Source organism: Pipra filicauda, unplaced genomic scaffold, assembly GCF_003945595.2.
Source record: "Pipra filicauda isolate LSUMZ 115617 unplaced genomic scaffold, ASM394559v2 scaffold416_size611912_pilon, whole genome shotgun sequence".
NCBI classification, from domain to species: domain Eukaryota; kingdom Metazoa; phylum Chordata; class Aves; order Passeriformes; family Pipridae; genus Pipra; species Pipra filicauda.
Window position 1 is genome coordinate 436,588 of NW_024104550.1, and position 22,626 is coordinate 459,213.

A 22,626-nucleotide genomic window follows, 5' to 3' on the forward strand; every position below is an offset into this window, starting at 1 on the left:
GGAGCAAACACTCCACTTTTGTGTTTTAAAAGGGCTGCACATTGAAAAAGGGCTGGTTCTGCCCAGGTAGGGTGTGTGGAGGCAGGATTTGTGCCGTTCCCTGCTGATCATTCCTGGCAGAACAACTTCTGTTCAATACCTGCCTGTCCCTCCGTGTCCCCCGAGCCTCGTAGCAATGCCAGGGTTCCTTTTCCCAACATGGAACTGCTGGAAATCTTATTAATCTTATTAATGCTGCTTCTTTCCTACACCACTGCAGCGATGGTTGGTGTGTGCTGGCTTTGAAGGTGGGCAGGGAGGGTGTTCTGATGTTGGGAAGACCCCCTGTGTGACCATGGGGGGACTGCTCAGGTCAGTGCAGGTGTCCAGGTGCCAGACACAGCAGAAGAACAACTGTCTTAGCAAAACAAGACCATCCTGAGTGGCAGAGAGGCTCAAAAACCTCACTTAAAAGACCCTCTGCTGCCAAACCTTCTGACCTCCTGTTGTAAATCCGTGGTACAAGTCCCGCGAGGGGCAGGTTCCAGGTTTGGTTGTTTGTTCAAATACACCTTTTTTTTTTTTTTTTTTGATGCACAACATCTTCCAGAGCCCACAGCTCTTGGAGGAGCCTCTGAGCATCGCGGGGAGCGGCAGAGAGCGAGGGAAAATGTGCAAGGGGTGGTGGTTGGAGGATGTGGTGACATCACAGGGTTCAGCGGGAACACGGGGCTTTTAAAAACCTCAAAGAAACATCCTGACACTCACTGGTGTCACATCCCCGCCGAGGACTCGGAGCCAGGTCACCCTCAGCCAGGAGGAGGCAAAAAAAAAAAAAGGGGGGCTCCATCCTGCCATAGAACATGCACTGGCAAAAATGTAAGTGGGCTCTGATTCTGCTTTTCGTGGCTCTGGTAACGCCTGAGGGTTGTGGTGAGCGGGGTAGGACAGAAGGGGAGAGGACACTCGTGGGGAGATGCTGAGCACAGGCAGGTGATAAGGTGTGATGCTCATTTTCCAGCAGGGATGTGAGCTCAGGGCATTGCTGCTTCATCACTATGAATCAAGTGGAAGACTATGATTCATAAAAACAATAACAGGATGCAGGTATTATATCAAAGGTTACGGTGGTTACGTACCAGAAAATTTTCCTTTTTAAAAGTGAAACCTGTGAGAAATCTTATTTCTCTGCCTTTTTTTTTTTTTTTATATGTACTTCGTTTTTGTTTTTTGTTTTTTCAACTAATAAAAAAGATAAGGAACAAAGCAGTTGAGGGCAATACAGTTATGACTTTACAGGAAATCAATTTTCTTGTTTTCAAGATAATTTCACTCCTCTGGGCCCACCTTTGCCCGAATAGTTTACTGATCACAATCCAGGTAGGTGTTTGCTTCTTGCAGGGTTTTCACTGTCACTGTGGGTCAGCAGATGATGCTGATTTTAGCAACTGTGCTGCCATGCTTTGTGCTGTTCCACCAGCCTGGAATGGTACAACACACCTGAATGGAAGAACTTGATTTCTTAAGCTCTTGCCAGTGATTTATCTAATGTGGAACTAACCCTCCTCTTTGTGTCACAGCTTGTAGGTTGGTTTACTGTGCATTTGCCTTTCTCAGCTGATTAGCAGTGAAATCTGTTTTTCTCTCTTGCACGTTTCTCCTGAGTTTTTGGAGGTTTTTTTTCAGTTGAACACTTTGGAAGCTCAAATGTATATTTGTGAAATGATGCTGTTACATCCTTCAGCAAGAAGCTCTGGCTGCTCATTCAATCATGTTTCAATTTGTCTGACAAGTGCTGAGCAGCCAAGGGAAGCACCATGACAACACACCTTTCTCCTTTTATCTTGTGTAGCTTTCAGGATCAGTGGCTATAAGATGTGGAGCAAACTGCAAGATGATTACATTCAAATCTTGCATCTAATCTTCCATCTCGAGTCTATTAATGGCTTGTTTGGGGTTTTTTTCCTGCAGTGACAAAGCAATGTTAACAACCTGATGTTTTAGGTGGGAGGAAATTGGTGTTTTTTCCTTTGTTTTTTTTCTTTGACACGTGCAGTGCTCAGAGGGGAGCAGGAATTACAAGCCTGCATGAGGAGAGATTAAATTGTCAGCCATTCCCTGCTGATCATTCCTGGCAAAACAACTTCTGTTCAATACCTGCCTGTCCCTCCATGTCCCCCGAGCCTCGTAGCAATGCCAGAGTTCCTTTTCCCAACATGGAACTGCTGGAAATCTTATTAATCTTATTAATGCTGCTTCTTTCCTACACCACTGCAGCGATGGTTGGTGTGTGTTGGCTTTGAAGGTGGGCAGGGAGGGTGTTCTGGTGTCAGGGAGACCCATGGGGGGACTGCTCAGGTCAGTGCAGGTGTCCAGGTGCCAGATCCCAAAGGTTTCCATGGAAGTTGGACTTCTCAGCAGCTCTGGGAGTCTCTGGTTGGTGTGACCAGCTGTGACCTCTCGTTTCCTGCCCCATCTGCCTCAAAGCACCTGTGACCACAGTGGATGTTCCCCGTGGGAGCCACTGCATTCCTCCAAGGTATAAAGTGGTGCAGAGGCAGCACAGGTGACCAGGGAACTCGGTGTGTGCTTGCATGAGCCCTGGGCTAATGTGGCAGCATAAAATCCCACCTCTGCTGGGGATTCCCCCAGGAATCCCTTCCTAGGAAATAGGAGCTTTCCTCTACCACGCAGGGGTTTGCAACACAACTAAAATCAACATGAGCCACTCAGGTATTCTGACCAAAGGACATCCTGGGTGGTAGGTGGGCAACAAGCCTGTGCAGAAATTCTGAGGGGCGAAGGAAGCTTTTCCCCGAGTTTGGGACAAACATCCCAGCGTCAGTGGAAAGATGCTCCTGCCAGCAGCTGCTCTGCTTTGCACTCCTGTGGGACTGAGGGGCCAGGAAAGGGACACTGGGGCTGACACCCAGCCCTGCACACCCAGGGGTGGGTGTCAGGCTCTGGCATTCCTCACCCTGCAGGTAAACTGGTCTAAGCTGTGGAGTGACCACACAAGGTGGTCTCCTATGGACACAGGCTGGGAGAGCTGGGGGTGTCCAGCCTGGAGAATAGAAGGCTCCAGGGAGACCTGAGAGCCCCTTCCAGTGCCTAAAGGGGCTCCAGGAGAGATGGAGAGGGACTTTAGACAAGGGCATGGAGTGATGGGACAAGGGGAATGGCTTCACACAGACAGAGGGCAGGGTTAGGTGGGATATTGGGAAGGAATTTTTGGCTGTGAGGGTGGGGAGGCCCTGGCACAGGTTACCCAGAGAAGCTGTGGCTGCCCCATCCCTGGGAGTGTCCAAGGCCTGGTTGGACAGGTCTTGGAGCAACCTGGGCTAGTGGAAGGTGTCCCTGCCCATGGTAGAGGGTGAATGAGATGATCTTTAAAGTCCCTTCTAACTCAAACCGTTCCATGATTCTCTGAAAACAGGAGGCTTCAAAAGGAATGGTGTCATTTCCATACCTTTTCCCCAGCTATAAAAAAAAATACCCAACAACAACAAAACCATTAAAGGACAAAGAAACTCCCAAACCCAAAGCACAGGAGTGACACAAGAGCTCCTCCAAATAGGTGTGACCTCAACCTGAGGGTGAGGGCACCTCCTGAAGGGTGGCTTCTGCTCCTTCAGGGAGGAACAGAGGGCAAGCTGGCAGCCCCTGCCCTCACCTGCCATGGCCAAAGGCTCTTGTGCTCCGGGGAGTCTCACATGGGTGATCCTGAGAGCTGGAAGTCGTTCCCTCTGGGGGGAACTTCTCTGCAGGAGAGGGGCCCGTTTTTCCGCTCGGCAAAACCCCAGCGAGTGTCTCAGCCCGAAACATCCCCTCCCACGGCACAGCAGAAGTGACTGGTCGGGGCTCCCCAGCTTTTGGCAGGATTCTGCTGGATGGGAGCAGGCCCAGCAGCCCTTCAGGGATGGCAAATTCATGGGCAGCACCGGCTGCTTCCCTCTGAGGTGTCTTTGCCAGGGTGGTCACCCCCTGCTTTGGAAACAACGTGAACACACCTCTCCTGAAAACTGGCTCCTGTGGCATTTCAGCCACATCAGATGGTGTCTTTTATGTAAAAGCATGGGAGCAGGTGGAAATTCTGTGAGAATTTTGTGTATTTAGTGCTCAGGATGCTCAGCTCCTGCTGCAGTCACTGGTAGGAATTCAGCTCTTCCCCTGTTCCACTGACCACCTGGATTCCCTTGGCATTGAGAGATGGGAGTTCCCACCTCTGAAAAATCTCTTCCCAAGCACTTTTGAAGTGGATGAAGCCTTCCCTGGCCGCAGCAGATGCAGGGTTGTACAGAGCCCCCCTGAAAGTATCAGCTAATGAGGCTGAGAGGTGAAACTGCGCCCCGTGAGCGACAATTCTGGTGAAGCCCCACCAGGAAAGAGGGATAGCACAGAAGCTGAGCCCATCCATGCTCTGCAGAGCAGGTGTCAAACTCTACGAATGACCACAGCAGCAATTAAATGGAAAGCCTGCATTACTAAAATGGAAAGAGTATTTATGGGCTGGGAGGAATCAGGACGTGAGGGTGAGACTTATGGTTAAGGCACTTTCTGTCTATCTCAGCTTCCCCTTCTTCTGAAAGAGGTAATTTTTAGTAGCCCCCACCACTGCATGGCCAAGTGCATCCAGCTCTTATTTGGCACTTGGAAGCTCTTTTTTTGGTGGTTTTTGGTGTTTTTTTTAATTAGAATAATCCAAGCAACAGGGATCACTAACCAGCCTTTCCGTTGTTTCCCGGGAGTCTTCACATCTCTCCTTGATTCTTGTTTCTGCCCAAGTGGAAAAATCCAAAGTTTGACATTTTTATTTGTCAACCTGCAGCACTTTCCCTGTGTGGGAGCAGAATGCAGGCTCTGTACAGTGCTCTCCAGACCTCCACTGGTTTAGGTCATTTTAGGGATGAAGGAGACCTCTTTGAAAGGACATTTGTCCAAAGCATTCCATGCCCCCAAGAACAGCACAGGCAGGTCCAAGGGCACATGAATCCAGGCTAATTTGGTGCTTGGATGGCAGATGAACCCCTGAAAACAAAGATATTGGGCACAAATCTGAAATATATTGCTGTCAAATTAATGTTCCACTGACTTTGGTAGTTATAATGTGATATAAGAGACGTGTTCAAACCCTGTCCTGAGTTGTTGGTAAGAAAGTGAAATATTTAGTCTATTCACTTCATTATGCTCAGAGCCCTCCTGTTTCCTTATGCTGAGCAATGAACCATCACTCAGCTCTTTGCTCCTGCCCTGAGCTCTGTTTGTTGTAAAGCAGATTCTCTGCCCAGGTGTTTATTTGGTGCTTTGCATTAACTAAACCTTCGCTGAAACACCCACCCCTAGTGAACCAAACAGCATAAATGAAAATCCCCTCCAGTTTTCCTTGTGTTTTCTGTAAGTTGCTAAGATGGGTCTTGGTAGAAATAACTGGTTGTTGTTGTTGTTGTTGTTTCCAAGGGCTTGAGTTGCAGATGGGTCACTTTGGAGTATTTAACATTTTAACTGATTGGTTGGATCAATTGAAATAGGGACACACCCTGAAGGATGCTGAGGGACAGGGATGGAGTTGAAATGAAGAACCTTCCTCCTGAGTGACTCCCTGCCATGTTACTGTCTGGGATTTTTGACAATTAAATGCATTTCAATGCTTTGTTTCCCTGTCCTGGACTTACCACAAAGCAGAGATAAAGATCACCTTGTTTTTTTTCCGTCTTTTTAACATATTGAGGGAAACTAACCAGGAAATAAGGGCAGGATCATGACCATGATGAAATATTTAGTCCCTGGCTAAGTGGGCGTTGATGTCTCATTGTAAAAAGGTTTTGATTGGAGACTAAGCATCCAAGCATCTACAAAACTAAGCCTCTTTCTTCTTTTTATTTGCCAAAGTTCACTGCACCTGATATAAGCGTGATTTGGTCTTCAATACCCAGCCATTAACTCGTTGGTTTGCTAATTGAAATCTGAATTTTTCCTCGCTGTTCAGAGTTAGTTCAGATTGCTTTTCGGCATTACTGCAAATAAGAAAAAAAAGAAAAAAGTTTTTTTTCTATTGTGTTTCTCTTCAATTATTTATTACACTGGAGGTGAAAGAAGCCAAGGGGAGACTATTTAACACTGATCAATTGATAAGCTTATCACATGTCAGGGGGGGAGCAGAGCAGCAGCAAATCTCCTGAAGCAGGGACTGTGAGTGTGGCGGCTGCAGGGAGGGATTAGCTGGGTCTTTCAAACCGAAAATTGCCTGGTGGGAAATCGTTCTGACCGGGTTGAAAGGCTGTAGTTTGAAACTGTGAGCTGCAGCTCGTGTGTGTGTGTGTGTGTGTGTGTGTGTGTGTGTGTGTGTGTGTGACAGCCAGTGGCGCTGATGGGAAGTTCGCTGACCTGAAACCCGTCACGCTCCGGCACTCGCAGCCTTCCAGCAGCTGTTCTGCCACTGCCTTCCCTCCACTTTCAGCCCTGGTTAAAGCAAAAAGGCACAGGAAAGTGCATTTTGAAGTGGCCTGGTTGGATTGTTTGGCGGTGCCTTGGCGTTCTCTCTCCCTGTCTGGTCGTGGAGCAGCGTTTCATGGATGTTCTTAATAACGTGGTAACGTGTTCTGCACACAAACACTGAGCTGCCAGAAAGCTGGGGCTGACAAAACCGTGTGAAAACGGGCTGTTGTTGGCTGCTGCACTAGGTGCTGTGGGCACAGAACCATGGAATCATTAAGGTTGGAAAAGACCACCAAGGTCACCAGGTTCAAGCTCTGACCAAATCCCAGCAGTGCACTGGGAAGTGCCAGGTCTGTGTTTTGAACACTTGCAGGGACAGTGACTCCACCACTTCCTGGGGAGACTCTTCCAATGCTTTTCACTCAGGGAACAGTTTTTCCATCTCCCAGGTTCTCCAAAGCCCAGACAACTCAAGGGCCAGGGTTTACAGGATTAGCACCCAACACATCAGTCTCCTCTGCATTTTGCTCACTCATTCCTGAAGCTCATCAGCCCCTGGAGTGGGGTTGGAGCTGCTCCCCAAAATCAAACAGTAAGATCCCATTGGATGCTCCTGCTGTGTCCAGCATGACTTGGACTCGTACTCAGCAGGAAAAATTATATTTATATGCTGTGATCAGCCTGGGGGATAACCAGTGCAGGGAGATGTGTGAGTAGAGCTTCACAGCAGCACTAATGGAGTGGTTAAATCCTCACCCAGAGCCCACTGAAGTTGGCAACCTGGGGCCTTGTCTGTGCAGACTGGACTCTTCTGGGCTGAGCTGCAGAGTAGTTTGGACTCCAACACCAGTATGGGCTTTCTTCTGCTGTCCCTTGATACTGGGAGGTTGTTCAAAAGTCTTCAAGGCTTGTGCTGGACTTTTGCTGCCACTCAGCAAACACAGTGAGTGATAACATTGATGGAGGGAGCCTGAGCCTGAGCACACAGCCAGGATTGCTCAGGATGGCAGCAGCACTGCCCGGAGCCAAAACAGGCTGGAGAAACCAGCACAGAGCTTCCTCCTGCCTGGATTAGATCCCCTCCCTTCTTTCTTGCCTTGTGATGCCTCGTGTTGCTCCAGGGAGCAGCTGCCTGTTGAGGAACAGCACCTGGCTGTCGTGTGGTCCTGGAATTGTGTCACACACAATTTGATTGGTTGCAATGGAATTTGGCCCCGTGGACCTTGGGGCCTTTCCAGCTCATGGCTTAAATGAAAATATAATTGAACCTTGGCTCCAGAGGTTATTAAGACCTTGGCATAAGGAGCTGGAGACTGCTAGATCCAGGTACTTCCTTCACGAGGATATTTTAATTGTCCTTATTTGTCAAAATGCTGATATTTGTAAATGATGGTGTTTTTTGCTCGCTGAGGAATAATTGCCCGCTGAAGCCAAAAGTCATTTTGCTGTGGTTCATCTGTGGTGCTCAGCCCCTGTGCACCCCTGAACAGTGGAAAAGCAGCTGTGCTAGCATTATTTTTACTTCTGGAGGTCAGCTTGGGGGAACCGAAATATGTTCTGCAGACTTTGGTTTTTTACCTTTTTTTTTTTATAATTTTTTTTTTTTTTTTGGTTACTCTGCTTGCACCGGAAACTCTGAATAGGTATATTTGTCAGCTTTTACAGTAAATTTCTTCTTTCCCATCCCCCAAACCTGGAGCCAGAAACCACCATCCTTCCCCACCCTAATTCTGCAAGGAGGCCCTTTGAAACTGGTGTGATGACTCGGGGATAAGATGCTCCCCAAGAGGTTCAGTTCTGCCTCTCAGGCAACTCAGAGCAGAGCTCAGGTTGGTGGAGTTGGTAATTCACTCAAGTAAATGACTACAAATTAAATTTAAATGTACAATTTAAATTTAAAAAGCAAAAAATTTCACCTGTATTAAAAACCCTTGTGGAGGCTTGTATGGAGAATTAGAGTGACCTTAATTCTCTTTAAAAACTTCATTTCCAAAGCCACAGGATTCCTGAGAATGCAAGTAGCCTAATTTAAAATGACACCAAGAATGTCCACAGAAAAGGAAAGGTAGATCAGGCAAAGGCTTGAAAAATCATCTTTGCTTCAACTACTATTTGAAATCAAAATATTTTCCCCAATGTTCATAAAGGTAACAAAGACAACAGTTCAAAACATAAACGTGGTGCTGTCTGGTACCAAAAGGATTTATCCTGGTCAGTCAAGATTCCATGATTAAATTATATGTGGTGAGTCAGAAATAAGTTCATGGAAGAGCCAAGTTGAAGGGAAAGAAGTATTTAATTTTTTTAAAGGTCAGAAATGTTTATTCTGTTAAATAATTTTCGAGGTTGATTAAGAACCTCTGGATTTAGACTCAGCTTTTCTCCTCCCAGGCAGGTGTAACAGAAACATCTCAGGGTGCCTATAATTAGATGTAAATGAGAGAGATGATCCAAGGTGTGATGATTCATCTGTGATTTGAAGCACAGAACATAAATCTAAATAAATGCTCCCGAGGAGGAATAATATTCCAAGATTAAGACTCGAGCTGGATACCCACCTGTGCTTCATAAAACCAGTTGCAAGCTTTAAAAATGGGAAGCTTATCAATTAGTGTATTTACACATCAAAGTGCAGTGAAAGGGGGCAGGGAGCCACCACTGCTATCGGTGGCTTTACAAACATCTGAGCTCTGTTATCCCCTGGTTTCCTCCTGCTATCAATTGCCTCCAAACAGACCCTGTAAAATATGAGTTGTTAATGTTGGCTTTTGAAGAAATGTGCTTGCTCTGCTCTCCCTTGCTGCAGGGGTTTGTGAGAGGCCTTTTTACCTGGCTGAGAGCTTGAATTTTCAAAGTGGGGCAGAGTTTCTGGGGGTAAGCTCTGAGGTTTCTGGGTGCTGGCAATGTAACTCAGCTCACCCAGCTATAAACCTCCTGGCCAGGCCATGAGCAAAGAAACACATGTGTTGGGACAGAAACACAGCTCTGGGCCAGGCTGGCACTTCAGCACCTGCCTCTGCTCAAAAGGGGGCATTCACATCCCACTGAAGATGTTTAAATGGCTTTCCAAGTGAGGATGCTTTGCTAATTTGGGTAGCTTGTGTCTAAACACTCAATAACATGTATTTCTCTTAAATATCTACTTTTTTCCCCTCTCTTCCTCTGTCTTTTTTTTTTGTCTCTACTTTTTTACGTCTCTACTTTTTTATGTCCCTTTTTTTACATCTCTGCTTCTTTCTGCCCTCTGTTCTGTCACGGCACTGACTAGATATGCACTGAGCAACCCAAACCTCCCCCCTGTTGGATGTTCTCAGCCTGATTTGCCCTTTGGGGGGTGTGTAAAGCTGCACTGCAGGTCAGGGGCACCGAGCAACACAAAGCAGAGACACAGAGTGAGGTCTGAGGGGAATAAAACAAACCTGCTCCATCCATGTGACTGGTCCAGCCTGCAGACCAACAGGCTGCCACGAGGATTTGGGCTCCAAGAAAGGAAAATAAGTGTCACCTGCATTTTTTTTTTCCCCCTCAGCTTCTGCTCCAGACCAGCAGCCACAGCCTCGGCCCTACCAGGGAGTCCGTGTTAAGGAGCCAGTGAAGGAGCTGCTGAAAAGGAAGAGGGGGAATGTCCACAATGCCACTGCAACAGCAGCTGCAACGGTAGGAGGAAAGCAAACACGGGAGGAAAATCATTCCTGGGTGGCTAAATGATTGACCAGCCCCAGCACTGCCTTGGCAGTGAAAGAAATCTTTGCATCTCTAAAGCAGGCACTGCAGCCTCGTGTTGCCTGGCAAATACCTTTAATACCCCCTTTAGTGTGCTGAGCACCTTCAGTCACCACTGAAAGGGGAAAAGTGCTTTGCTCTTGGCAGGATCTAATTCCTGGGGACAAAAAGTGGCTTGGAAGTGAGGCAGCTTGTTCAAGAGCACAGAAGGGGATGACCCAGAGCCATCCTTGGTGATTTGCTGCCTGGTTTCAGCCTCTATTTGCCCTCCCAGGAGGGAGCAGGTGGACTGGCTCCTCTCTGAAGAGGAATTCCCTCTGCAACACAAGGTTTAAGCCCAGTTTAAGGTCCCCTTGAGCTGGGGTTATGTGTCCTGGCTGCCAGGCTCAGCTCATCTGGGTGGGGAAATCCAGACACTGACAGTGCAGTAGTAGCTGATAACCAGCTGACAACACTCAATATGCTCTGTCCCTCGGTGCTTCTCTAAGGGATTGAATTTAATGCTGATGGTCTTCACCTCTGAATTTATTTTCTTCTCTCTTCCAGGTTGTTTTGCCCCATCAGCCACTTCCTTCCTATTCCCCAATGGGTAATGTATCCCCGACCCTCCCAGTGTTTGCTGCAGGGAAGGCTGGGCTGGGCTGGGTTTAATCTTTAACCCTCTCCTGTTTTTATCAGGCCAGCCCTGCATCGACATGGATGTGCCTGCCCCTGCTCTGCCAGTCACAGATGAAGGAGCACTGGCTTCTGGCTGGATCCCCCAGCCCTCTCCCACATCCCTGCAGCCCCTGACCCAGTGGACCACCTACCCCGAGTATGTGTCCCACGAGGCAGCCAGCTGTCCCTACACAGCAGACATGTACGTCCAGCCCATGTGTCCCAGCTACACCCTGGTGGGACCTTCATCTGTCCTGACCTACACTTCCCAGCCACTCATCACCAACTTTGCAGTAAGTCAAAAATGCCAGTTTTGCAGTGAGCCAAAGGTTACAAGTGACAGCTAATTCCCCCCAAGGAATTAGCTAATTCCCTGATTCCCCTAAGTCCCTTCTAGCAAGAGCCATGGGGCTGACTGGTGTAGTTAGTCTGATTTATTTAATTGCATAATGTTTCCTGTGTTTGCATCCACGCCATGTAGCTGTTCTAGCACTGGCTGGACATCAGGATGGTTTGAACAGGGCAAAAAAGCTGTGGTTGTACTGGAATCAGGCAAAATTCACTGCCCTTTTCCACTCCTCCAGGCTGAGTAGGGGTTCTTCACTATTGATTTCCAAGCTTAAAAAAAAAAAAAAGCACAGGTAAATGGGATTCCAGGAAACACAACAGGTGAAGAAGGAAGAATGACTTGGCAATAAATTTCTCCAAAGTTGCTGTTTACTGATGGAAGAGGAAGGTCAAAATAGCACGTAAAGATAGGAAAGACAGCAGAATATTTGGTTGCAGGACGACCCAAGATAATTTGTTCCTCCTTGGAGGAGAAGGGCAGAGACTCGTGTTTCAGTGGAACTCAAACAGCTGATTTTTCCTTTCAATGCTTCGGTTCAGCTGCTCAAACAGAGCCAGCAAAGCACCCAAAGCCCACCCTGTGCCCTCTGGCCTTCGGTGCTGAGGAAAGGCCACCATTTCTGAGGGGGCTCTGCCGTGGGTGACACGGCTGGTCAGGATGGGCTGTTCCAGAGCCAGAACGAGCTGCCCCGTGGCAGCAAAGTCAACTTGCAAGAGACTGTCAAGAAGGCAGTTTCCAGCACAGGGTGTGAGAGTCCCATGGGCTTACAGAGAGGGTGGGAATGGGAACAGAAAGCTAGAGGGAACTGGACCACGAGTGTGAGCTCGTGGCAGCCAGCACCTGGGACACCCACAGCCACCGCTCTCATGGGGAAAGTGTCACACTCAGAGCACCCAGAGGGAGAGGAAAAGGGATGTTAGAGGTCAGACCGAGCACCCCTAGTCTGTGCTGTGTCCCCCCACCCCCTGCCCCACCTGGCCACTGGTTTGACTGAGTTTTGTTTCCCTGCCAGCCCCGGAGCAGCACCCCGGCCGTGGTGCCCCCGCTCGAGGTGACGGAGCAGCAGCCGCCCCTCACGTACTTCCCGTGGGCACAGCCCCTCTCTGCCCTGCCAGCCTCCACTCTGCAGTACCAGCCAGCCTCTTCCACGCTCTCGGGGCCTCAGTTTGTGCCCGTGCCCATCTCCATCCCCGAGCCAGCCCCCCAGGAGCTGGAGGATGCCCGGCGGGTCATCGGCGCGCTGCCCATCGAGAAGCTGCTGCTGGAAGACGAGGACAATGATACGTATGTCCTAAACCATGCTCTGTCTGTCGAAGGGCTTTGAGCTGTTGCACACCTGGGGCCTGCCCCTCACCTACTCAGTGCTCCACCTGGCACCACAGAGAGTTTTGAGTACAGAGGAAAAGCAGGCGGGGTGGGAGGGGGGTGGGCTGGGAACTTTAGCACACCCTGACTTGGGTGTTGTGTGAAACTTGCTTTGTCCTGGGGCCCAGCACAGGATTTCTCTGCTGTTGCAGCTCCTGCTGCCTCTCCCAGGCAGGCTTTTGATACTGCAGACTTGTGCTCAGCATCAGCACGAGGTGACTTTCACCCTCAGGCACAGGGAAGGGTCTCAAACTGGAATATTGTAGAGTATCCTTGGCCAGCTGTAGGATTTGGTGAGGGCACACTTGCCAAGACCCACTTCAGTAGGACTGCTTTTGTGTAAATGCCTTGTGTGTGTGTCTTTGCCCTGTCCATGCAGGAACTTCTACCAGCTCTAGGCCACTAGAAAACATTTTTGGGCTTAAATCGGCATTTTTCTTTCCTAAATTGAGCTGCTCCTTTGGGAACTTAGGAAGATTTAAAGTGTGGTTTTGTTCTGCTGGTGCAGCGATCTGAGAATAAAGCCAGTACAGCTGAACTAAATGCCAGTGCAGCCAGACATCCCTATTTGCAGGGCAGATGGAACATCTGAGTTCACTCAAAGGTGTAACTTGAAGGTCTGGCCTCGTCTGCCGTTGGAATCCAGCCCTGGGGTGTGGTTGGACTCAGGGGTTTTGTGGTTCTGGACTCTAAAATACCCACCTTTGGGATGGGGGGCTGCTGTAGTGGCTGCATGTTCTGCCAGTGGGCAGATCCTGGTCCCACTGAAGTCTCCAGGAGTTTTGTCTGAGTCAGGACTGCAGGAGTGGCCCCGGGCCAGGAGATCCCTGGGAAGGCAGGGGCTGCCAAAACCTGCCCTGCAGAATGACAAGGAATCTGTGCCATGGCTGTTATTTGGCAATATTTTTCCCTGTTCTGTAGCATTTGGGTGTGAAGCTGGTGATGATGTGCTGAGCCAGGGAACATCAGGAACATCAGGGACCTCTCCTGTGCCTGTGGGAAATTTCCCACATTCCCTTTGCAGCTTTCTGATTTCCTTTCCTGGAGAATGAGTAGCTTTTACTTTTTCCTCTGTAAATATTGTGGTTGATGTTGAGGAGTGCCATGCCACAGGCAAATATATTTGCAGGAGAAATACCCCCTTCCAACTCTGTTTATTGTTCTCTTAATAAACAACAGACTCTTGGCTGGTAAACACAATTTCTCTGGGTTTTTCTGCTTTCCAAAGCCCAGGAGCCTTAGGTGATTTTATTATTTGCAAGACTAACAGCAAAATAACTTATTGCACTGCTTATTACCTGGAGTCCAGTTGCCACCCAGGCAATATTTCAAGTCACCTCACAGTTAATGCCTGAGTGAGGTTTACAAGCTCAGGTTGAAAGTCTTAAAGGCTTTCTGAGCACATTTTGGTTTTGAATATTGACAAATCTGGAAGATATAAGCAATAGATCCTGTAAGTGATCATAAAGTTTTTGGAAAATAGCAATAGTTCAGGTGTGCATTGAAATTAGTGGCTTATATTTGCAGAAAAACCCAGCAAAGAAATTAATTGGCAGGAGCTTAGTTCACCCCTGCTTACTCCAGTTTTACAAGTACAAGAAAGGGAGGTAAAACTGGGATAATGCAGTTGTGAATCAAGCCCGTGGTTGCTCAGATTGCTTCTCAATTCCTTTTCACTCCAATGTATGTAAATTCTGTGTGTGAATATAAAACAATGATGAACTGTTTCCGAATTTCTTTCTGGGTTGTTCTGGTTAGAAAAAGACAAATTTTTATTTTTTTTTTTGTTCCCAATAAAGATCTACAGTAACTTTTCTACGCCTAGAGTGTTTTATTTCCTATCCAAAAGGGTGACCTGGCATTGCTTTAGCAATCAATTAGTTCAGTATGGTATGTACAGGCAGGAACCACGGATTGGCTGTGAGATTTTGTGCTAATTTTGCACTTTAAAGCAGTCTAAGGAGGAATTCCATGATTCAGCCTGGAGGCACTTTCCTCAAGCAGACCTTGCTCACAGCAGCAGTTCATGTGTCAGTTCAATCTCTGGTCTCCTCTCCTGGCACCCCTGGGGATGTGTGGGTGTGCAGCCACAGCTAATGCTGAGCTTGACTGAAAATCAGATTAGCCAGAAAGCTGCAGTTATACTTCCTGAAATGGCAAGGGCTGGCTCTGGGCTGCAGAATTACCCGAGGAGAGAAATGACTGCCTACGACCTCCTGGCTGAAAAGCCTCCAAATGTTGCTGTCTGGAGCAAAAGGCACAGCCAGGGGTTGGTCCAACCCCGTGTGGGATGGGCTCCTCCTGTGCAGAGGGGAATTGCAAAGCTACCTGTGCATTCCCAGGGCCCTGGGGGAATGGAAGTGGCTCCAGCCAGAGCCAGGCAACCAAAGTGAAGCAGCCCAGTGTTCTCCCCATCACTCAGGGCCACCAGCAAACCCGCAGCTCCTGTGGGTTGTGACAACTCTGTGTCTTGTCCAGAATACAAGGACTTTGTCCTTCTGACCAGTGGGTTTGATAAAGAAGTGGAGTTTAACAGGTTGATTACAAATATACCACTTAGGGGTTGTGTGTTACCCCCGGGGGTGGTATTCCACCAACACATACAGGGCTGTATCACCCCAAAAAGTGATATATCCACAAAATATGGTACTCTGGGCCCCACCACTGGGTGTTGGGGAGGACTTAGGTACCTCCCAGCAGCAAATCTCACCCGAAGGAAAGTGCTGAAGTGGGAAGGAGGCAGCGTGTCAGAGCTCAGGAGTGCTGAGGGCTCCTGGACACTGCAGTTGTTTGAGGTAGGAAGCCCTTTCCGTGGGAGTGGGAGCCTTAAGGTCTTTGAGCCCTTTGAGGCTCCTGGCGTGGATTTGTGGAACACGGGGTGTGAAACCCCCCGAAAGTGGCAGTGCCACCCTGTAAAACTGTCCATGGCCGAGCAGTGACCAGTGTCTCTATTTGCTGTCTTAGAATTCTACATATTTATGCAGCTAAAGGTCTGAGGGCCCACGCCCGGGCAGCTGCAGAGCGAGTGAAGCCACTGAGGGGACTCGATGCCAAGGAGCACAGAGGAAAGGTAAGGTGGACCCCTTCCCCCTGCAGCCAGCGGGGTTTGGGGTGGGCAGGGGCTTTGCACGACTGGGAACAGCTGAAAACCCCAGCTCTGCCCTTCTGTTAGTGCAGGGGAAGGTTTGGCACTGCTGAGCCTTGCCAAGGTGCCTCTGGCAGGAGCAGAGATGAGGTGGGATGAGAACGAGCCTGTTCTTTTTTATAGAGTGATCTGAGGAAACACTGGTCCAGCAAGATGTGTGTTTGTTGGCAGCAGCCTCTGAGGCTGAAGGTTTTATGAGCAACTGGTTGGTGCCAGGAGGGCTGCACCTGATGGAATCGGTGCTCCAAAAACGCTGGGTGTGGGCTGTCAGCCAAACTGGGGCTGGAGAGCACTAGAGGGAGTTCTGCCAGAGCTGGGCAGTGCCCATCTCGGGATCCATATATATAAGTAATATATGCTTAGCTTCTTCACATTGAATCTATCACTTTCTTACATTCAAGAGTTTAAAATATTTTTTTTCTCTTTATTTAAAAAAATCTTTATTTCTTTATTTTAAAATTTGTGACCCCAAGCAATGCTCACCTCCAGATCACTGTTCAGGCCACTTCTAGTCTCTGCATCCTCATTGCTGCAGCAAGCTGTGGGTTCAACTTCTCACACAGTAAAACCAAAAAGCAAATAAATCCACCTGAGAACTGTCAGTGTTGGTGAACTTTTAGGTGATAAAGTTTGGCTGAACCTGTCAAGGAGTCATGTGGGATTCTAAATCCCCCTGTGAGCTGTCTCCCTTTTGGGCAGCACAACCCTCGGGATTGCAGGCATCACCCAGCTTTCCCCATTCCTTGTTTCATGCTGTCATTCCCTCACGTTCCTCTGCTGTTGCAGACTCCCCTGCTGGTGGCTGTCACTGCCAGGCAGGCAGCCATTGTCCACGACCTGATCCAGGCAGGAGCAGATGTCAACGCCGTGGACAACAAAGGGCAGTCAGCTCTGCACCTCGCTGCCACCTACGGCTATGCCCAAGTCCTCCAGGTGGGAGAAGCTTTATGGTTTTGATACCCTCGGTAAAGTGTTGATGTTGGTGTCTTTAAACAACTGCCTTAGAAGGCAAGGTGTCAGCAAGCAGGGCAGACTGACCAAAACCTCCTTGTGTTAGGAACTGACGTCCCGAGGGTGGTTTTTCCTCCTGTTTTAGGGCTGTATTTGCAGCCAACGTCAGCCTCCTGTCACAGAGGAAAAATCTTTGGTGCATCTGTGGGGGAAATGCATTCTTTCTGCAGATCAGGGCTCTAAACCTGCTGGTTTAGCCACCAGCAGGGTGGGGTTGCTGTGCCTTGAGCCCCCAGTTGGTTCTGCATCGGAGGGGGTTCCCCAGCCAGGGGGTGTGAGGAGGGGGAGCACAAAAACCAGGGTGAAACCCCCTCTCTGGGGTCAGTGTCATCCAGGTGGGAGCAGGGAATTGTGTCCAGACTCAAGCCAGCTGGGGAGAGAGCAGATGGGACCCTGCAGGCAGGGACAGCACAGGCTCAGCCTTCAGAATGAGGTGTTTTTTCAGATTTCACTCAAAACATGACTGACGTGAGCAGATCTTTGCTCCTCTGTTGCTCCACAAATCCCTCTGCAGACAGGGACTCCACCTGATTCGTGTGCCAGCCCTGAAGAGCGAATCAGCACATCTAAAAAGGCACTGTGGGAATTCTGGGGAAGGGATTACACAGCAGGGATCAGCAGGCACGTGCCTTAAATGCTCAACTATTGCCCATAAAATGGAATCATTGAAACATCCCCGCCCTGAGTCGTGTCGGGACGGAGCACAGGCAGTTTTGTGGCTGTGCTGGGGTTACCTGAGGGCAGGGCACAGGGATGGGGTGCCAGGGGGTGCCTGGCATGTTGGCACTGCATCCCCAGCATTCGTTAGCTCTGCCTGGCACGTGCCCCGGGTTCAGCCCCGAGCGGGCAGTTAATGTGTAACACGGAGAGTTCCTTGGAAAACAGGTGTTTCCTTCGGCAGGGAGAGGTGTTTTAACGCAGACCATTCCAACAAAGCCTCCCAGAGTGCCTTGGGGTGGTTTGTGTTTCAGGGTTTCTTTGTTTGGCTTTTCTTTTATGCTTTTTTTCTCTTTTTTTTTTTTTTTTTTCCCCCTTCCCTTGCCACTGAAAGGGAAAACTCACACAAACTTACTTCTCGGTGTGGTCAAAGCCATGAAAGGCTTTATGGTTTGCTTGTTTATTTTATTGTGGGTTGTTTTTTTTTTTCCCTAATGGATTAACTATCTAATCTCTAATAATCAAGCACCTCAGAGGTGCTTGTCAATATTTGATCTGCATATATTTTATTGTTGTTATGAGAAGATAAGTCAGGCCCCAACTGTTCTGGATCATCTTTCAGCAGCAAGATTCCTGTGCCTTCTCTTCTTTGAGTTCTGGATAAGTCACTGCACTGCAAAAATTCTCAGTCTTGTAATGGGAACAACTTGTTTTATTCAATCAAGAGAAAGAAATACATTATCCATAGTAATACAGAAAATAATATATTTTATATATATAAGTGATACTTATATATATAAGTAATATATTCTTAGCTCCTTCACGTTGAATCTATCACTTTCTTACATTCGAGAGTTTAAATTTTTTTTCTCTTTATTTAAAAAAATCTTTATTTCTTTATTTTAAAATTTGTAACCCAAGCAATGCTCACCTCCAGATCACTGTTCAGGCCATTTCTAGTCTCTGCATCCTCATTGCTGCAGCAAGCTGTGGGTTCAACTTCTCACACACTGAAACCAAAAAGCAAATAAATCCACCTGAGAACTGTCAGTGTTGGTGAACTTTTAGGTGATAAAGTTTGGCTGAACCTGTCAAGGAGAAATTTCCATTTCTGCTTGTCAAGGAGAACTCAGGATAAATATGCACTGGTGTTACTGGTGTCTTTGCCTAATCCATGGTGACAGTGAGGAGGCTGGAACTCCTGAGCTGGGGGCAGTGACTAAATGTTACTGTTCTGAACTATAAATCTAATATGATATTATAATTAGGTGGGCTTTAGGAAACTAGGGAACATGATCATCTTCTGTAACCTTGAATATCCCTGTTGGGAAACAGATTCACAGCATTGATATCTAGTGTCAAAAAAGGGCTTAGTTTGCAGTGAAATTATCATCATCTGATTTGTTTGATTTTAAAGTTTGCTGGTTTTGACAGATTTTGGCTTGGACACTGTTCTGCTGAACTGAAATTTTCAATTTCTCTGTTGCTTCCAGGTTATACTGTCACTGGGTTTCCCTCTTGACTTAGAAATGAAGGATTTTGAAGGTAAAAACCTTTGCACAGATATTTTACAGCGGCCTGAAAACCTGTATTGGCTGTTTCATTGTCTGCTGCTCGTTGGGATTTGGGGCTGGGAGACCAGAGTGGGCTCAGGAACTGCCTGGGGGGGGGAGACAGTTGTGTCTGAGCACTCAAATGCCACGGAATTGAACGGTTCAGAGGGGATTCAGTGCACAACTGGAAACGAGCAGACACTGGAGAGCCCCAAAAATTGTCCATGCAGGCAATGTGGTACATTGGAAAGCAGAGAAGGGCTTGTGTCTTGGCAACACATGCAGAGAGAGGTACGTGCTCTCCGTGCCAGCTCTGCCTCCTCTCTGTGCATCAGTATTTTTGGTTGGACTGTGGTTCTCTCCCTGCCATCCTTGTTTTTGCAGGCCATACCCCCCTGCACTGTGCTGTGCTGGCCCACAACGCCCTGCTCCGGGAGCAGAGCTGCCAGAGCCTCACCCAGGAGCAGCACAAAGACCTCCAGCAGCAGAGTGAGGAGCTGGAGTCCTGCATCCACCTCCTGGTGCACACCGGGGCCTCCATCTACAGCAGGGTGAGGGGCAGCTCGACCAGCCCTCAGTCCTCCCTGGCGCTTGTGCCGGGCTAAAAATGGGGAACTGGAGAAGGGATTTTCCAAGGGACTGGTTGCAGAGTGAGGTGCTGCTTTTGGGGACTCCCTTCTTGCAGCCCGGAGCAAACACTGGGCAGTCAGAGGGTCGCCGAAGGGAAGGAGATGCTCCACAGGAGCTGCAGAGCTGGCCTGGGTTTGTAGAATATCTCCAGGTTGTTCTGCAGAACATTTCTTATTCTGTTTGGGTTTTTTTTTTTTTCTCCTGTTTTTATAAACAGGATGTGAAAAGCAACAAGACAGTCCTTCATTACACAGTCCAGGATGGGAACATCTCCCTGCTCAGATACTTCTTGGAGCTGAACGCTTTCAAGTCCAAGGACTTTGTCAACAACAAGGTGAGTCAGGGCGAGCCTGGAGGGGATTTGGGAGCACATCTCCAGGCAGAGGAGATGCTGGGAGCAGTGTGGGAGCTGTGCTGCAGTGGGAGGCTGCACTAGAGGCATTGGGGTCCTCCAGATTCCAGTTCTTCTCTTCCCGCACGCACGTTTTTGTCTATCAAAAAGGAATTGAATGTTTTCCATCAACTCACTCGGGAGGCAGATCCTGGACAGCTTCAGTCCTTTTTTTACCCTTCAGATTTCTGTAGGAAGCATGTTTGGCTTTGTGTCTGTGGGTAAAGGCACTGAGTTTGTGTCTCTCTGTCCAGTGAAGGGCCTTTTCCCTACATTCCTTCTGTATCTTTGGAGACCCATCAGGCAGGTGCTGGCTTGTCCATGGCAGGCTGCTCTTGTCTCTTGATCACAACCCTCAGAGAGCTCCCAACTGTGATAGGATCACTTGGAGTCTTCAGTCTTGTTGCTGAGCTGTCTGGGACAGTGAGAAATGTGATGGGGAGGTTGTCTGATACCCAAACTGGATTTTTAGCTCTTCCAAGTACGAAGAAAACAAGGAAACAGGCACCCTGGAGTCCATATTTTTGGCTTCCCTGGCTCACCCACTGCTTGTTGTGGTTGTCTCATTGCAAATCTGCTTCCTTGGGGATTTCACAATGAGAAAAAAAAACCAAACACTGAGATCTTAAAGGTCTTTTTCACCTGAAGGGTTCCCAGAGCCCACATGTTGGTGCTCTGGCCGTTGTCTCCCATCAGCCCTGTTAAAGTCAACGTGAGGCTTCAAGGTCAGGCATTGTCAGATCCTTGTTTTCTGAGCCCAGGCCTGGATTTGGAAGCTGTCGAGTGCTCCTGCCACAAAGGTGCAGCAAACAAATGCAGATGTTTCCATTTTAACGAGAAATCCTGTAAAGAGCTTGTAACTATCCCTTGGCTCTCTGGGATAATAAAATAGACAAGGATCTGCTTGTTCAGGGCTTGTAAAACGTGCCTTGTCTGAGAAGGGCTGTTAGGATCTTGCTATTGTATTTTCTGCCTCAACATCCCTGATAAATAGGACCTGAAAATCATGTGTGTTCGTTTTAACAGCTGGAATAGCAGCACACATTGCAATTTCTGCCCAACCATTCCAAGTTCACGACAAATGTATGGTCTTTTCTGAGAGAAAAACAAGCAGCTGCCCGAATGAGACTCTTGCAGACTAAAAATACCTCCCCTTATGCATTTGTTTATTAGGTTTTTCTCATTTAAAACCGTTACCAGTCATAACTGACTAGACAGGGCCCAGATTTCTACACGGTCTGGTGGCACCAGAGCTTTCCTGCCCCAAATTGCAGCACTCTCCATCCTGCCCCCCTGCCCAGCTCCACAGCCAGCTCTGTCCTTCCCGTGCAGATCCTGTTACTGGAAAAGCTGGACTCGATCCACGCTCAAGGGAGTGCTTGACCTCAGGATTCTGCAGCTTTCTGGCCCTTGCAAGTGTTGGGAAAGGGAGCAGTGGGGATGTGTGGAGCACAGCTGGCTCTGCTCTTGTCCAGCCCATGCGTGGTGTGTAGCAGCACAATGGGCTTTGTGCCTCCAAATCCTGCTTAATGCTTCCCAGGGAAATATTTCCATGGATAAACATGCATGTTCCATCCTTCTCTTCCTCAAATAACCCCTCAGGTCTCTGCTCACACGGGGTATGGTTTAGCAGGGGGTTGCAGAGTGATCAGGAATGTTGTTGGTACAGGGTTATCTATTTAGTTATACCCCAAGCATCAAAGCCCCACAGTTTGTAGCGCTCTAGAATAGAGAAAAATCTAAATCCACAAATCTCCTGCATGGGAGAAACAGAGCAAAGATCCTCCCTCACCTCCTGGTTAGTGATGACACGGAGCTTCCTCAGCTCTCGTTTCACAGATCTCCATTTCAAGGACAACCCTGAGGAGGTGGCACAGCTTAGCAGGAGCTTTATCTGGGCTTTTTTACCTCTTTTCCTTTCAGGCACATGGCAACACAGCCCTGCACATGGCAGCTGCCCTGCCAGGGCACAAGAACCAGAAGGAAATGGTGCAGCTGCTCCTGGCCCACGGGGCAGACCCGAGCATCAGGAACCTGGACAACGACCAGCCCATCCACATGGCCCCCTCTGGGAGAGCTGGGGACCAGGTATGGGATTGCTGGTCACCTGCACACTCAGAGGGGGTTGGGTTTTGTGCCTGCAGCTGTGAAAAGGCTCCTGGAGCTCCCTGGAGCTCCTGGAGCCCCTGGTGTGTTGAGATGTGTATTTAGTTGCACATATTCCTGTATATGTGTGTGTGTGTGTATGCTTTGGGTTGAGATGGTGCTTTATGAACTTCTCCTTTTTTTTTTTGGCAGGTCAGGCATTTGCTGAAGAAAGGGAAAGTTGCATCTGCCTTCCTTTCCTGCCGCCGAAATGCCAGATCCTAGGCTGCCTGAAATTCATGGAATGGCTTCACCTTCAGCTTGCTGATGGCCTGAGGCCTCTCATACAGACTGTGAGGGTGGTTCACCAACAAATCCCTGCTCCTACAGGCTTAAACCAGGGTGGGAAGACAGTGTTTCTCAACCTGGAAATGAGATTTCAAATGGCTGAATACTTAATTTTGCTACCAAAGAATATTGATAAGCCTCAAGCTTTGTTTGCAGGGAAGGAGGCAGGCAAAGCAAATGGCTGTTCCATGAATAAGGACGTGTTTGAAGCACAGCCAAGCTTTGATTTGGTGGCAACTGAAGCCCATGGAGGTGGTGGAGCACCAGGTGGTAGTTTGGCTACAAAAAGGTTGAGAAA

General features: G+C 48.4%; 2 protein-coding genes across 2 annotated transcripts; both read left to right on the plus strand.

Annotated features, from left to right (window-relative positions):
- Positions 1-842: 842 nt before the first annotated feature.
- POU2AF1 (POU class 2 homeobox associating factor 1) lies at positions 843-12,467 on the plus strand. Its single transcript, XM_027734519.2, has 5 exons — positions 843-858; positions 9,944-10,071; positions 10,684-10,726; positions 10,816-11,087; positions 12,156-12,467. Exons 1-5 carry the CDS (start codon positions 843-845, stop codon positions 12,465-12,467), a joined length of 771 nt encoding a protein of 256 aa, XP_027590320.1.
- A 2,684-nt stretch (positions 12,468-15,151) lies between these two features.
- On the plus strand, positions 15,152-22,332 carry NFKBID (NFKB inhibitor delta). The gene is made up of 8 exons (XM_039385499.1): positions 15,152-15,194; positions 15,445-15,578; positions 16,440-16,586; positions 18,815-18,866; positions 19,259-19,425; positions 19,722-19,838; positions 21,819-21,983; positions 22,194-22,332. Exons 1-8 carry the CDS (start codon positions 15,152-15,154, stop codon positions 22,263-22,265), a joined length of 897 nt encoding a protein of 298 aa, XP_039241433.1. The 3' UTR covers positions 22,266-22,332.
- Positions 22,333-22,626: the final 294 nt, after the last annotated feature.